Source organism: Labeo rohita, chromosome 20 (genome assembly GCF_022985175.1).
Source record: "Labeo rohita strain BAU-BD-2019 chromosome 20, IGBB_LRoh.1.0, whole genome shotgun sequence".
NCBI lineage: Eukaryota > Metazoa > Chordata > Actinopteri > Cypriniformes > Cyprinidae > Labeo > Labeo rohita.
Genome location: NC_066888.1, coordinates 24,380,529 through 24,396,983, shown reverse-complemented (window position 1 = coordinate 24,396,983; position 16,455 = coordinate 24,380,529). Strand labels below are relative to the sequence as shown.

Genomic DNA, 16,455 nt, shown 5'->3' with positions numbered 1-16,455 from the left:
ACTTTTTACTTCCACTTCCTTAGTCTTTGCACGTTCGTTTTGTAAACACTGGGTCTGTAGGTCCGCTTACGTCGCGTGTGACCTTTCGACGTGTTCCGCAGTACGCAGCATCGTGGACGCGCATCCCAGAGCTTTGTGCTTAAAAAGTATACAAATTTTTATTTTTAGAAAAAAAAAAAAATTACAGATCATTTCGCTAGATTAGACCCTTCTTCCTCGGCTGGGATCGTTTAGAGCCCTCTGAAGCTGCATTTAAACTGCATTTTGCAAGTTCAAAATCGGGGCACCATCAAGTCCATTATATGAAAAAAACCCCATAATTTCTTTACGACTGAAGACAAAGACATGAACATCTTGGATGGAAAGGGGGTGAGTAAATTATTTGTGAATTGTTCTTCTGGAAGTGGACTTCCTCTTTAACAGAATTTTCATTTTTGAGTGAGCTATCCCTTTAAGAGGATATTTTCAACAATCCTGGTAACCGATTTTGGGTCCCATCGACTTCCATAGTGTTTTTCTCTGCACAAGTCAACGGGACTCAAACTGTTTAGTTACCAATGTTCTTTAAAACATCTTCTTTTGTGTTCCAGAGAAGAAAGAAACTCGTAGAGGTTTGGAAGGTCATGAGGGGGAGTAAATGATGACAGAATTTTCATTTTTGGCTGAACTACTACCCCTTGAACTTACTCTTTGAGGAATCCCAGATGTAGTTGTTCAGGATTTCTCCCAAGACGTAGTAGACGCTGATGAGAGCCGTGAGGCAGATGAAGAAGAGAATTCTGGCCGTGGGCCCGATGTGCTCCAGCAACGGATAAACCCACACCCCCGTCATGCTGTGCACCCAGCACATCCTATGAGAGCGAGACAGAGAAAATCTGTTACCTCTGCACCCGTGATCTGTCTAATGTGTTTGTCCTTCTGTCTGCTAAATCCAGCGTTTGAAAGGCTGCAGAAGCAGTCACCACACTGTCAATGTGTCTACCATTCACGTCTGTGAATGCGAGACACTGCTCTTTTTGTTACGATGCGGTGCTGCTTAAATTCTTTTTTGCTGGAGCAATTTTAATGCAGTCACATGGTTATAATCTACGGTCTGACAGTCCGTTTATGTAATGGATTGCGCCTGTTTAATCTACTCCCGCACACATAACCTTCGCTTTAATATTTGATGAATATTAAAGAAGGCCCATCTACCTACTTTTCAAACGGCTTGTTTTCTCTCACACTCGTGAGTGTCCTGTGAAATGGTGTGTATAAAAGCTGTCTCTGGAAGGTAATCCTCATGTAAAGCTGCCTATGGATTTAACAACTGCAGGCGCGTCTTATTCCCTGACTAAATAAAATGCGATGCCTAAATCAGCTTAATTTAGGGAAGGGAAATAAGACAGAGAGGTGTGTGCTGATAATCTTATACTTAAGGTGGTTTTGACAGAGGCCTCCTCCATGCTGTCAGGCTAGTTTAGTTTGGCTCCAAGGACTTTCTTCATTTTGCCAATTAATCTGTTATATGCAAGACTAAATAAATCCTTGGCTGATTATTTTGCAAAGGTTTCTGGGGCACCGAAACTGGGATTCTATCTTCAAAAGGCACTTTCCATGAACTGGGTACGTAACAGGGCTTGAAACTCTTAAAATGTCTGTTTTCCCCCAACAAATAGTGCTTGTCAACCTCGGGAGGTCAAACTAAATGTTATACGAGCTGTTTTATTTTCTATTTATTTTATATGAGGTTTGCAGTTTTCCAACGTTGTTGCCAATTTGAGACTAATTGGATCTAAATAGTCTGAAAACTCTTATTTGTGTAAATGTGTTATTTTCTAAAAAGTATTAAAATAAAAATTTATTTTAATCTCAATTATATGTAATAATTATAATAATTATTATTATTATTTGAGATTAATCAGATCTAAATAATTTTTGTGTAAATGTGTTGTTTTCTAAAAATGACTACCTATTATTATTATTATTATTATTATTAATCTCAATTATATTTAATAATAATAATAATAATAATAATAATTATTATTATTATTATTTGAGACTAACTGAATCTAAATAGTTTGAAAACTGTGTAAAAATTATTAACAATAATAATAATAGTTATTATTATTATTATTTGCGATGAATTGGATCTTAATAGTTTTTGTGTAAATGTGTTTTCTAAAAATGACTACCTACTATTATTATTAGTAGTAGTAGTGATCTCAATTATATATGTTAATAATAACAATAATAATAATAATTATTATTATTATTACTATTATTTGAGACTAATTTAATCTAAATTGTTTGAAAACTCTGTGTAAATGTTGTTTTCTAAAAATTATTAATAATAATTAATAATAATTACTATTATTAATAATAATTATTAGATTTACTACTACTACTACTACTACTACTAATAATTATTATTATTACTAATTTAAGAGTAATTGGGTCTAAATAGTTTGAAAACCCTTATTTGTGTTATTTTCTATTTTCTATTTAATATTAATAATAATAATAATGATGATGATGATGATGATGATGATGATTATATTATTATCATTTGAGACTAATTGGGTCTAAATGATTTGAAAACCCTTATTTGTGTAAATGTTTTTTTTCTAAAAATTATTACCAATAATAATTATTATTAATCTCAATTATTATATTTAATAATAATACCAATATTATTATTATTATTATTATTATTATTATTATTATAGACTAATTGGGTCTAAATAGTTTGAAAACCCTTATCTGTGTAAATGTTATTTTCTAAAAATTATTACCAATTATTATAATTATTCTAAATTATTGTATTTAAGAATAATAATAATAATAATGATAGTAATGGTGATGATTGTTGTTGTTCTTTATTATTATTATTGTTATTATTATTATTTGAGACTAACTGGATCTAAATAGTTTGAAAACTATTATTTGTGTAAATTTGTTATTTTCCAAAAATAATTGGCAATAATTATTATTAATCTCAATTGTTATATTTATCATCATCGTCATCATCATCATCATCATTATTATTATTATTATTATTTGAGGCTAATCTATTTTCAAGACTCTAATTTGTGTGAATGTTATTTTCTAAAAAAATTACCTATTATTATTTTTATTATTATTTAATCTCAATTATTATATTTCTTAATAATAATAATAATAATAATACATTTAAAAAACCTGATTTGTTGGTTTTTTTTTTTTTTTTTTTTGGTAGTGTTTATTAGCAAAAAGTAGTAGTAATAGGCATTATTATTATTATTTATTAGTTATTATAATGCAATATATTTAATAATCATTAAAATAATGATAATAGTAATTGTTTTGTTTTTTAACTACACCAGAATGTCTAACAGGCTCACAGATTGAGCTTAGTAGTTATTGCTAAACTTATATTTTTCTATAAAGTCTTCGTTTTAAAGTGAAGAACACATTTCTTGTGCTCAAAACTGCCTCCTTTCGCTAGGTTTGTTTCATGTTAGTCGATAGTTTACATGGGATTTTTGCCTCTAATGCTTTTACAATGTAATAGGAGACCAAAGTTTACCCTATTCGTGGAAAGTGCCAGAATGCAAGCTAATTAATTACAGCGCAGAAAGACACAAGGGAACGACTTGGAGGTCAGGACGATCAGGTGACCAGATGGAATCTGTCTTTTGACTGACACTGTGCAAGAACAATGCAAAGCCAATTTCCCCCGACCGGCATACCTACAGGGAGCCCTTTGTAAATGAGCCCAGTGTGATATTAAAAATGACTGTGCTGAAAAGAGACATTTACCACACAACATATCCCACAGCAAACATGCACACTGCGAAGAGTCCACAGGTCCTGCTGGGATATCGATGGTGTGTTGTTCTCATCTCAATTATGATGAAAGGAAGAACTGTTGTGTGCTGAAAAGAACAGAAATAGATCACAGTTAGCTTTACAAATGACTCTAAAGCATAAAAAGTTCGCCGCAGTGTCGCCAAATTTCAATGCGCTGCCTCTTGCAAAGCTGAATTTTCCAGGAAGTGTTCCGTTTACTGACTAAATGTGGTTTCACTGTTGATTGATGGGTCGTAAATCTGATATACTTTTACGCTACGCACTGTATCTCTATTTGTTGCAGAATTAAGCAAGTGATGTGTGGCAAAAAACTGGCCATGAATTGTGTGATATATGCAAAACAGATGTCAAACAGCTTGATTAACTCATCGTTCCACTCTTCTGACCACCTGCGTTAGGACCAAGAATAGAACGGTTACACAACTTCAAGCAAATTACTCATTAAACAAGAAACGGGTGTGGATTGAAGCCGAGTGTTTGACAAACAAGTTGACATAGTTTCATGCGCCTGAAAGGATGGAGGCTTTCTAGACTAGCCAGGCCTGGGCGGGGGACTCGTCTGTCATGTGAGTGACGAGAATGGGTGAGCTATCATTATTATAAACATTACTACCACTATGCAAGCCAATATAAACACTTCAGGTCATGGATAGTAATATAAAGATAGTTTACTGGGGGGTTTTAATGTAGAGCTGAACATCTGTTTCATTTTTATGAGAGTGCTACCATGTGCAGTGTGCATGAGAAAATATTTAGGCTGACGGTTTGTTAAAAGTTGCAGTGAACGATGACATAATGCACATTAGGTCAGTATTAAAGGCTAATAATTTTAAAGCAGACATTCATTGTGTACTTAAAGTCATCATTTACTCACCTTCATGCTGTTTCAAACCTGTTTGTCTGTCTGACTTCTGTAGAGCACGAAAGAAGATATTTTGAAGAATGCTGGTAACCAGTTTTGCGTCACGTGGACTTCCATTTTTGACCATAAAAGGCCTGTTTCTGCCTCCGAATAAATTTTTTAAAAAAGGTAACCGCAAGTTTTTATCTCGCCATTTTGACTTTTTTCTCACAATTGCAAGTTAATTTCTTGCTAAATTACAATTGCAAGTTATAAAGTCAGAATGGCAAAATAAAAACATTTGAATTATGACTTTTTATCTTGCAATTCTGACTTTTTCTCGCAATTCCAATTTTATATCTTGCGATTCTGACTTTTTTCTTGCAAATTCTCACTTTTTTTTTTTCTCAGAATTGCATAATATAAACTCATTCTGCGAAATGAAGTCAGAATAGTGAAATAGAAACTTGCAATTCTGACTTTTCCTCAGAATTTCATGATATAAACGGGCAATTGTGAGTTAAAGTCAGATTTGCGAGATAGAAACTTGCATTTGCGAGAAAAAAGTCAGACCTTTTAAAATACAAACTCGGAATTATGAGCAAATGTCAGAGTTGCGAATTTTTATCTCGCAATTCCAAGTTTATATCTTTTTCAGAACTGCATAATATAAACTCGCAATTCTGTGAAATGAAGTCAGAATTGCAAGATAGAAACGTGCAATTCTGACTTTTTCTCAGAATTAAATGAAAAAACTCGCAATTGTGAGTTATAAAGTAAGAATTCCAGGATATGCTCGCAATTCTGACTTTTTTTTTCTCAGAATTTGTCAGAAAAAAGTCAGAATTATGAATTTTTAACTCACTTCTGACTTTTTCTCAGAATTTCATGATATAAACTGGCAATTATGAGTTAAAGTCAGATTTGCGAGATACAGACCCACAATTGCAAGTTGTAAAGTCAGAATTATGATAGAAACTTGCATTTGCGAGAAAAAAAAATCAGACTCGGAATTACGAGAAAATGTCAGAGTTCCAGGTTTATATCTTGCAATTCTTACTTTTTTTGGATTTTTAATTCCAGGATATACTCGCAATTCTGAAAAATTATTATTATTTTATTTATTTATTTTTTTTTTTTGCAGAATTGAGATATAAACTCAGAATAAACTGTCAGAATTTTTTGTTTTCAATTCTGACTTTTTCTTGCAATGCCAAGTTTATATCTTGCAATTCTAACTTTTTTCCTCACAGTTCTGACTTTTTCTCAGAATTTCATGATATAAACTGGCAATTGCGAGTTAAAGTCAGATTTGTAAGATACAAACTCACAATTCTGAGAAATTAAGTCAGAATTGTCAGATATAAACTCGCATTCGTAAGAAAAAGTCAGAATTCTTAATTTTTATCTTGCAATTCCAAGTTTATATCTTGCAATATGTTCTTAGAATTGTGAGATGTAAATCGCAATTGTGAGTTACAAAGTCAGAACTGCGAAATATAAACTCACTATTGTGAGACATAAACTTGCAATTCAGACTTTTTTTTCTCAGAATTGCATGACAAACTCACAATTGCAAGTAAATAAAGTCAGCATTGTGAGATACTAACCCGCACTTGCAAGAAAAAGTCACAATTCTGAGTTCACTCTCGTAACTGACTTTTTTCTCTGAATTGTTAGATATAAACTCAGAATTGCGATTTAAAAAGTCCAGTTCTGAGGAGGAAAAATACCAATATGTTCTCAGAATTGCAAGTTTTATGTCTCACAATTCTGACATAATATCTTGCAATTGCATTAAATAAAGTCTGAATTGTGAAATATAAGCAATTCTGGAAAAAAGGCACAACTGTGTCTTTATTTCTCAATTCTTGACTTTATTTCTCAGAATTGTGACTTTCTTTCTCTGAATAGCTCATTTAAATCCTGGAATTCTGAGTTTTTTTTCTCACAACTGCAAGTTTATATGACGCAGTAGTGACTTTATAGTGAGTTTATATCACCATTCTGAGGAAAAAAGTCAGAATTGTGAGTTTGTATAACACAATTAATAGAAAATAAGTCACAATTACCTTTATTTTCCTCCCATTTTTGCTTTGGAAAAAAAAGGAAAATGCAACTTTAATCTTACTTTTTTTTTTCTTGCAATTCGGAGTGTACATCTCATAATTCTAGATTTTTTTGGGGCTATTCTGAGATATAAACTTTTTTCTTGCAATTCTGTCTTTTTTCGTCAGAACAAAAAATGAACAACGTTGTTGTGACTTTTCTGAATTTCTGAGAAAAAAAATCTGTAAAAAAGTGTGAATTGTGAAATATAAACTCAGAACTGCGAGGAAAAAGTCAAACTTATGAGATAAAGAGTATTAGCTTTACCTTTTCAATTTTTTAATACTGTGGTGGAAACACACTGTTTGGTATTTATGGACCAATGGAAGTCAATAGGAACCGAAATAGTTTGGTTACCAACATTCTTCAAAACGGCTTCTTTTGTGTCCCACACAAGAAACAAAGTCGTACGAGTTTAGAATGACCTGAGGGTGAGTAACTGGTGACAGTATTTGTTATTTTTTGGGAGGACAATCCCATGGGGCTCCTTTCATTGCATGTTCACTTCTTCTGTTAGTCACCAGATGGCACCCTTCTTACACAGAGACAGTCAAAAGTCTCATCCCCTGCTGATCTTGCCTCATTTGACCCCACGTCTGTGGTGGTAACGGCATCCAAAGGATGACTTATGAGCCTTACCGAAATTACATGACATGTTGATATTCTGATATGCTTTTAACATGCCACCACAGCTCTTACTGAAGCCCCTTTTGCAACACATAATCATATTTCCACACTAAATAAAAAACAGACCACGTTTACTGGGCTTTCCCTAGGTACGAGCGTGCCAACCCGCTCGAAGCTCGGATGCTGGGTGTTTAAGGCCGTCTCATCAGATCGGCAGGTCTGAACTTGTCTCTGACAAGTGAAGAGTGAGATGTACAGTCAGTGAGAAAGCAGCTCTCCGTGCATGTGTGTCATTCTGTGACTGAACCTATGATGTGCTAGTTACCATATGAGTCACGGTAATGCTAACTAAACAGATACTGTAATGTTCAAGAAAAGCGGTCAATGTCAATCAAAAGTCATAGAGGAAGGTTAATCAGCTCTGATTCACTCTGACCCAGTTTTCAGCACATACAGATATCCACATAGAGTATGATAAGCACCTCACTGTAAAAGTCAAAGCTGTGTGATGCACTGATGTGTTTTTGAGTCTTGATTACTAAATGTCCCATATACAGTCAATACATTCATGTGAGTGTCAATGTATGTAGTCAAAATAATCATCTATCACTTCCTCCTTGTAAACCTAAGGATTGTTTGGTGCCTGTCACCATCACTGAGGTTTGTGTGTAAAGCATTGCGGGCTGCATGCATTCAACTGAAACTTTTTCTGCAAGCAATGCCTTTGCCTTGCAATATGTTGTCTTCAAAGGTTCGCTTCAGATAAAAGCGTCTGCCAAATGCATAAATGAAAATGTAAATACTGCAGAGCTGTTTGTCATTTGTAAGAATGGTAAGGAAACATGCTTTACGAATGAATCATTTATAAAACAACAAATAGACACATAGTAATAACGGAATATGCTGAGGACAACAATTAAGACTTAAAATATGTATATGTAAAGACTCATTTATATATATATATATACTACAGTTCAAAAATGTATACTTTATTAATACTTTTTTCAACAAGGATGTATTAAATGATTAAATTAACCGAAATGTATTATTTCCAAAAAATGTTGCTTTTTGATTCATCAAAGAATTCTGAAAAGATTGCATCATGTTTTCTACTAAATTAATTAATTAATTAATAATTAATTCATTAAGAGCGACTCTTTTCGACATTTAGAATAAGAAATATTTATATATATTTTTATGAGATTCTGTATGTAACACACACACACACTAATAAGAATCTATTAAAAAAATAAATTATATAAATAATAAATATATAATATATAAATAATAAATACATTATAGTACACCTAAAAATACAATGCTAATAAAATAAACAAAATAGTGAATAAAGTCTGATACTATTATATTTTAAAATAAAAAGAGTATTAAATTAAAAAAATTGCATAAATAATCAATAAATAATATATAAATAATAATTAAATTATAGCACACTTAAAAATAAAATGCTAATAAATAATAAACTAAATCAAAATAATGAAAAAAGGGTGATAATACAATTATATTTTAAAATAAAAATGATATAAATAATTATAATAAATAAATACTATATAGAGTGCATTTAAAAAAAATACAATGCTAATAAATAATAATAATAAACAAAATAATGAATAAAGTATGATAATACAATTATATTTTTAAATAAAATTGAGAATTAAATAAATATAATAAATAAATACTATATAAATTAGAGTGCATTTAAAAAAATACAATGCTACAAAAAAAAAACAAAATAGTGAATAAAGTCTGTTACTGTTATATTTTAAAATAAAAAATGAGTATTAAAGAGTATTAACTTAAAAAAATTACATATAATAAATAAATAATATTTAAATAATGAATTATAGCACACTTAAAAATAAAATGCTAATAAATAATAATAAACAAAATAATGAAAAGGGTGATAATACAATTATATTTTAAAATAAAAATGAGAATTAAATAAATTATATAAATAATTATAATAAATAAATACTATATAAATTATAGTATATTTTAAAAAATACAATGCTAATAAATAATAATAAACAAAAATATAGCTGCAAGCAGCAATTGCGGGGCCAAGCACAAAAGAGGCAGAATGAGGAGTTAAGCACGGCAAGGAGCAGCAGACCGACTACAACAGTGAGTAACTTAAGCCATTTTAGGATAATATCAGTTGAAATGGCTGAAAAATCATAAATACAACCAATCGTAATAAAATTTAATGGCTTATCACTTTTGACCAACAGGTGGTGCTGTTTTCAAATTGATGTGACGTGTTCTGTGTGAAATGACAATGACACACACAAAGTTTGCCGTCATTATGTCAAAGCTTTGCAGAGATACAGCCTCAGATGTAGTTTGGCATCTTTCCAGCAAATTTGTTGATGCGCTAAACGAGAACGGTTTCGTATATCGACACGAAATTCATAACTTTTTGCCAGCATAGTCTGAAGATGATCTGAGTCAAATTTGGTGAAGATCGGACTAACAGTCTGGGAGGAGTTCGAAAAAGTAGGTTTTGTACATTAATCAAAATGGCGGACAGGAAGTTTGGCCAATTTCGGCATAATGGGTATCAATGTTCTCGACTTGGCCCAAGGAATCTATTGGCATCAGTTTCATTCCAATAGGCTAATGTAAACAGAAGTTATTAGCATTTTTGTAAATTTCATTATTAATGTTTAGTGAAGGGCATATTACTTCTGACCCATAGGTGGCACTGTTACCAAATTGATGTGGCTTGGTCAGAGTGTGGTGACAATAGCACATATAAAATTTGGTGTCAATATGTCAAAGCTTTGCAGAGATACAGACTCGGATGCAATTTGGCATCTTTCCAGTAAATTCGTTGATGCGCTAAACGAAAACGGTTTCGTGTATCGACACGAAATCCATAACTTTTGGTCAGCATGGTCTGAAGATGATCTGAGTCAAATTTGGTGAAAATTGGACTAACGGTCTAGGAGGAGTTCGAAAAAGTAGGTTTTCAACATGAATCAAAATGGCGGACAGGAAGTTCAGCCAAAATTGGCAAAATTGGTATCGGTGTTCTCAGCATGACCGAAGGAATCTATCAAAATCAGTTTCATTTCAATAGGCTAATGTACGCAAAAGTTATTAGCATTTTTTGAAATTTCGTTATAACTTTTGACCACAAGGTGGCGCTGGCCCCAAAATTTTTATGTACATTCCGGGCATGGTGCCGAACATTTTTGTAATTAATGTCGAAACGATACGCTAATCCGTTCTCAAGATACAGCATTTTAAAGCTAAATTAAAAATGGCCGACACCCAAAATGGCTGACATGGGAAAATTGGATATGGTTCGACTCGGCATGATTCACCGAATCTAAAGAGACTGGTTTCATGATTTTTGGCCCAACTATTCAGAAGTTATAAGCAAAAAGACCCATTTTTCATATCTCCTGACCACTAGGTGGCACTGTGCTGAAACACTGCAGGTAATCTCAGGTCATGCTTGTTATAAAACACACCAAGTTTGGCCTCAATATGACAAACCGTTGCGGAGATATAGCCTTACAACCATTTTTGCGTGCTTTTCGTAGAATTTATTCGCGCGTCATTCGAAAACGTTTTGACTAATCAACTTGAATTCCATAACTTTTTGCCAGCATGGTCTGAAGATGATCTGAGCCAATTTTGGTGAAAATCAGACAAACCGTCTAGGACGAGTTCGAAAAAGTAGGTTTTACAAATAAAAATTTATAGAAAAAAAACTAAACCTTACAATTTTTGAATTTTGGACTTCATTCGACTCGGCATGAGCCAAGGATTCAGAGGAAAAAAGAATTTTGATTCTGTGCCTTACGGTTCAAAAGTTATTAGCATGAAATTATTGAAAGTTTGGACAGGTGGTGGCGCTAGAGAGTTTGAGTTAGAGACTCCAAACTTGCTATGGTTAATGTTGGGACTGTCCTCTATCAGTGTGCAAAATTATACAACTTTCCCGCAAGCGGTTCTATGGGCTGCCATAGACTTGCGGCGGAAGAAGAAGAAGAAGAAGAAGAAGAAGAAGAAGAAGAAGCGGAATAATAATAACGCCAACGGATACAATAGGTGCCACCGCACCTTCGGTGCTTGGCCCCTAATAATGATAATACGTATGATAATACAATTATATTTTAAAATAAAATTGAGAATTAAATAAATAGAATAAATAAATAATATATCAATAAGTTAAAAATGTAATGCTAATAGAAAAGTGTGGTAATACTTTAAAATAAAAAAATAGTATTAAATAAATATATAAATAATAAATATATAATATATAAATAACAAATAAATTATAGTACACTTAAAAAAATACAATGCTAATAACGTCTTCACTTTTTTATTTTTATTTGAATTTTCAGCATTTTCATAACCTGAATGAAATGGAAATGAAAGTGAATGTTTTGTCAGTAAATGTTTTGCATTTTGCTTTGAAACTGGCAACACGTAACCTATTTTTATGCTTTTATTTTGAATGGAAATCTTATACAGTATTACAAATAGTCAATCTAAAACGGTGATTGTGCATTAACAGCTATCAACCATGTCGGTACACAAATGAACGGTCTGAACTTACTTACACAGCGCATTTTTTTTTTTATGTTGGTCTCTGTATATGTGTGTGTGTAAAATAGGGACAGAGAAATCCATATTGAAAATAGAAATCCATCTAGCTGAAATGTGTCTAAGTACACATCCAGACAGACATCTTTGCCTGTTGTCTCAGCACCATGAGTGGAGAGTTTTTTTAAGACTTGTTAAAAATGCCGAGATAAAAATGGTTTTAAAAACGTGTCGCGAGACCCCTGCATTCTGTTCCCCATCTAGCTATTTGTGAACACAAGAACACGTCCTGTGTGAATGAGTCCATGCTCCTGACTCATTCTGTGCTGTCTGCTCTCAGTAAGTGTGGTTTGGCACACTGCATTTAGTAGCTGCTAGTAGTCTACGCTGACTGCAGGCTGCAAAAACATTAGGCTGGTAAATGAAGTATTTATCGTAGTTGCTAATTTCTTTATCATGTTTTTGTTTCTCATTAATATGAATTATTAAAATGACTCCATCATCTAAATGAATGTTAATCTCATTTTACATTCAAAGTCCAATTATGCAGTATGAAACATAATTTTTTTTTTTTTTTAAACAGTGATCTCTGATCCTGTTCTTCTTGTGTGTGCATGTGCACATCTGTCTTCACCATAATGATTTTTCCCTAATCGTTGAGTGCCCTCAAATATTTACGAAACATGTTTGCGACAAGTTTGCGAGATTCAGGATACCTTTTCATCTCTTCCCAGAAGCAAGTCAGGGAGCCCGAGTTGGCACTCGGATAATAGACGGTTATTCTGTTCATTATGGTGATTACAGTCTAATTGCTGTAATGCCAAACCTCTACAGAAAAAAACAAAGAACGTATGCTTCTAGAGGTGTGGAGATGTGTCTCGGCACGCATGTAACACTGAAGTATTCTCCAAGGATCTCGCTCACCCACACACATTCCATCTAACAAATCACAGTGAGGAGGAATCATTAATGCCCCGCTATCGAAACCCCTCATGATCTGCTGAAATGACTCTCAAGCTCTCCAGACTGATCCTCAGAGACTCGTGGCTGTACTTGAGCACTTGTGCAGAGACTGGCGTGGGTTTTGAAGCTGCATACCAATAAGGGAATTGTAACTGGCAAAAAAACATTTACATTAACAAAGAAGGCCAAAAATACTGAATAGGACACAATTTGAGGCCTCATTTGGCAATTAGTTGGCCTTGCTTTTTAATGTTCTTTACACCAAGCTCACCAATGTTGATTTTATTTGATACAAATATAGTAAAAACACCAATATAGTGAAATACTACAATTTAAAATAACTTTTAGGTCACCCAAAAATTAAAATTACCCCATTAATTACTCACCCTAAAGCCATCCTACACTGTAAAAAAAACAATTTGTTGAGTCAACTTAAAATAGTTTGTAACCTGTCTGCCTTAAAATTTTAAGTTCAGTGAAGTTACTTACCCATCTGTTAAGTTTAGCAAACACAAATATCTAAGTTGTTACTTAGTACAACTTCACATTTCAAGTTAACTAAACTTATTTTAGTTGACTGAACTTAAAATTTTTAAGACAGCCAGGTTACAAATTATTTTAAGTTGACTCAACAAATTGTTTTTTACAGTGTAGGATGGCTTGAGGGTGAGTAATTAGAATAGAATTTTTTATTTTTTACAGTGTGGGTGTATATGACTTTTTGTCTTTCAGATGAATACAACTGGAGTTAAAATAAAAAAATGTCCTGACTCTTTCAAGCTTTATAATAGCAGTGAATGGCTGTTGAGATTCTAATAAAGTGCATCCATCCATCATAAAAGTGCTTTACACAGCTCATGTGGGTTAATAAAAGCCTTCTGAAGTGAATCGGTGCATTTGAGTAAAAAAAAAACCCATATCAAAACGTCATCCGCTGGAATGCAACTCTCTTGTGAACGTGTGTGACAGTTAGCGGAAGCTAGAGCTTTTTATAAAGTTTTCAGTATGGATATTTTTCATACACAAATGCATCGAATAACCCCCTGGAGCTGTGGAGTACTTTTTATTAGGGTTGGGATGATACGCTAATCTGACGATTCAATACTATCCCGATACTTGTGTGCCGATTCAATGTTATATAACTATTGCGATTCAATATTTCAATTTATTGTGATTTTTGTTTGTTTACTAAAGACTAGACAATGGAAAATACTTGATCATATCCCAAAAGAGACTGTATGATGAGTCATATTAACAAAATCAATGCATCACATCTTTCTGAACTTTTATTTCAGGAGCGTGCACATACATACAGTGTATATTTTAAAGTACTTTGAACCATGAAACTTTCCAGTACCCAAAACCCTGAACTTGCACATGAATATAATAGTTAAATGTTCAACAAAATGAGTAGAAAAATACTTTCTGAAATAAAATAAAGTGCTATGTTACTTTGCATACCGATCATGTTTTCCTGGAAAAATATATAAAAAGTATATTTTGGTCATCCCATTAAAAATAACATTCAAATTGGATGATTTTAGAGCTTTAAAGTGCTGGAAATAGTTGTGTGAAATGCCTAAAAGTCATTAAAAAGTGCTTGAATTTCTCTCTCAAAAGGTTGTACGAACCCTGAAATTAATAATGTATTATTATTTTTACCACAACACCATGGTTATAGTTAGCATTAACACTTATGGTTTTCTGACGTACGTCAGCGCGGTTTATAACAGAGAATTCTGGGCAGAATTTGAACGATTCTCACTAGTAGACCTCACAGCAACCGTATCATTGTGTGACAAATTCAAACACTTCTCACTGGACCTGTGCAGCAACAATGTCACAAAATCAACTTGGCTCCCGAGTAAAAGCTGTTTTGAGCTCGGGCAAGTTGTTTGCATTGCAGTCTGAGCTGATAAACGGTCTGCGCTGCACAGCTGAAATGTAGCACAGTTTTGTTTCGCTTTCGTTTCATTTGCCATTTGCAACAGAAATGGCAACACTTATGAGCGGAGCAACACAGTGGTCACGCCACCAAAACTACTCGCACCAGCAGAAAAAATGGTCACAGTCTGGAGCCCAGATGGCTTTGTATGCTTTCAAATTGCTTTCGCAGTACTTTGATGATCATCTGCGCAGTGCTGCACACATATATGTTTCGCTCTTTGTTGGAATAAAAGCGGTAACTTCTCCCCACCACCTATTAGGAAAAGTAAAATAATTAAATACAATTCAATCCTGATGTAAAACAATACATTTTAAAATCGGTTTAAAAAGAATCATGATAGTTAGGGGAATCGATTTTTTTGTCCCACCCCTACTTTTAATGATGGATGGATGCACTTTATTGGACTTCAAAATCTCAACAGTCATTCACTGCCATTATAAAGCTCGGAAGAGCCAGGACATTTTTTAGTACAGTATAACTCCAATTGTATTCGTGCAAAGAAAGAAAGTCATATATACCTAAGATGGCTTGAGGGTGAGTAAATCAGAGGGTAATTTTCATTTTTGGCTGAACTATCCCTTTAACTATCACTTTTGATCAGTTTAATGCATCCTTGCTGAATAAAAGTATTCATGTAAAAAAATAAAAGTATATTCTGGTATATGCTTAGAAATCCATTTATGTGCACTGAATGAACAGGTAATATTTAACTTTTTTATTCTGTACTATATTAAAATGTAAATGTCATTGACCCTACACGACCTCTGACACAAACCACACGACTATTGCTTCATTTTATTAGTTTCTTTCTGTTTGTCCTCATCCTAAAATATGTCTCAAACTCTCTTTCACAGACCGAGCACAGCCTTGCATCTGGGAATAGTGTTGGGTTTGACCCCAGGACCCTCTTTTTACATACATAGTGTCTGTTTCATTGGTAATGATAATAATCATAACCTCAAATGCAATTATGAGTTGTGGTTATGGACTCACAACTGCCAGATCTCGAAATAGACCAAATTTGGGAAAAGCGAGACTAAGAGAGATTATATCGGTGGGTGCAAAAAGCCAAGGCAACAAGAGCAGTCCTCTGCCTGGTGATCACACTTAATCCATTGTGATCAGTGATAAGCTATACTTTAATGCTCACTGACATTGATAGTTATTTCATGATATGGAGAGCTCTAGAGGAATAGGCTCATTGGCAGAAACTTTGCCCAAACATTCCAGCTCCTGGAGTCTGTTAAGCAGCGCTGTTTCTTGTTTTTGTCTTCTGACAGTGGTGAGACAGCGTATGTAAGGATTTCACAGCTGCGTCCCAGTTGGGATTCAACCCAACACTCTGTGGTCAAAGTGTCAAGGCTTCAGCTACTGCCACATTAGCGTTTGGCTGCAGTTTTGGCCACTCTATACTTGAAGGACACAGTTTACCATTAGGGGAATAAAAATATATCATGGTGCAGAAATCTGATCATAAAAATCAATGCATCCATTACGGAACTTAATAATCAATTATAATGACTATAATAATACACCATGTGTTACAGATGCCGATCTC

At 33.4% G+C, this 16,455-nt stretch overlaps 1 protein-coding gene across 2 annotated transcripts in view; it reads right to left on the bottom strand.

The window, feature by feature from the left end:
* Positions 1-16,455, bottom strand: part of aig1 (androgen-induced 1 (H. sapiens)) — a 55,164-nt gene that overhangs the window by 5,793 nt on the left and 32,916 nt on the right. For both annotated transcript variants that reach the window (XM_051139335.1, XM_051139334.1), the window contains exons 4-5: positions 3,781-3,896; positions 688-851 (exon numbers count right to left, since the gene is read on the bottom strand). In XM_051139335.1, coding sequence (XP_050995292.1) covers positions 688-851; positions 3,781-3,896 — 280 coding nt within the window. The remainder of the gene's footprint in view (positions 1-687; positions 852-3,780; positions 3,897-16,455) is intronic.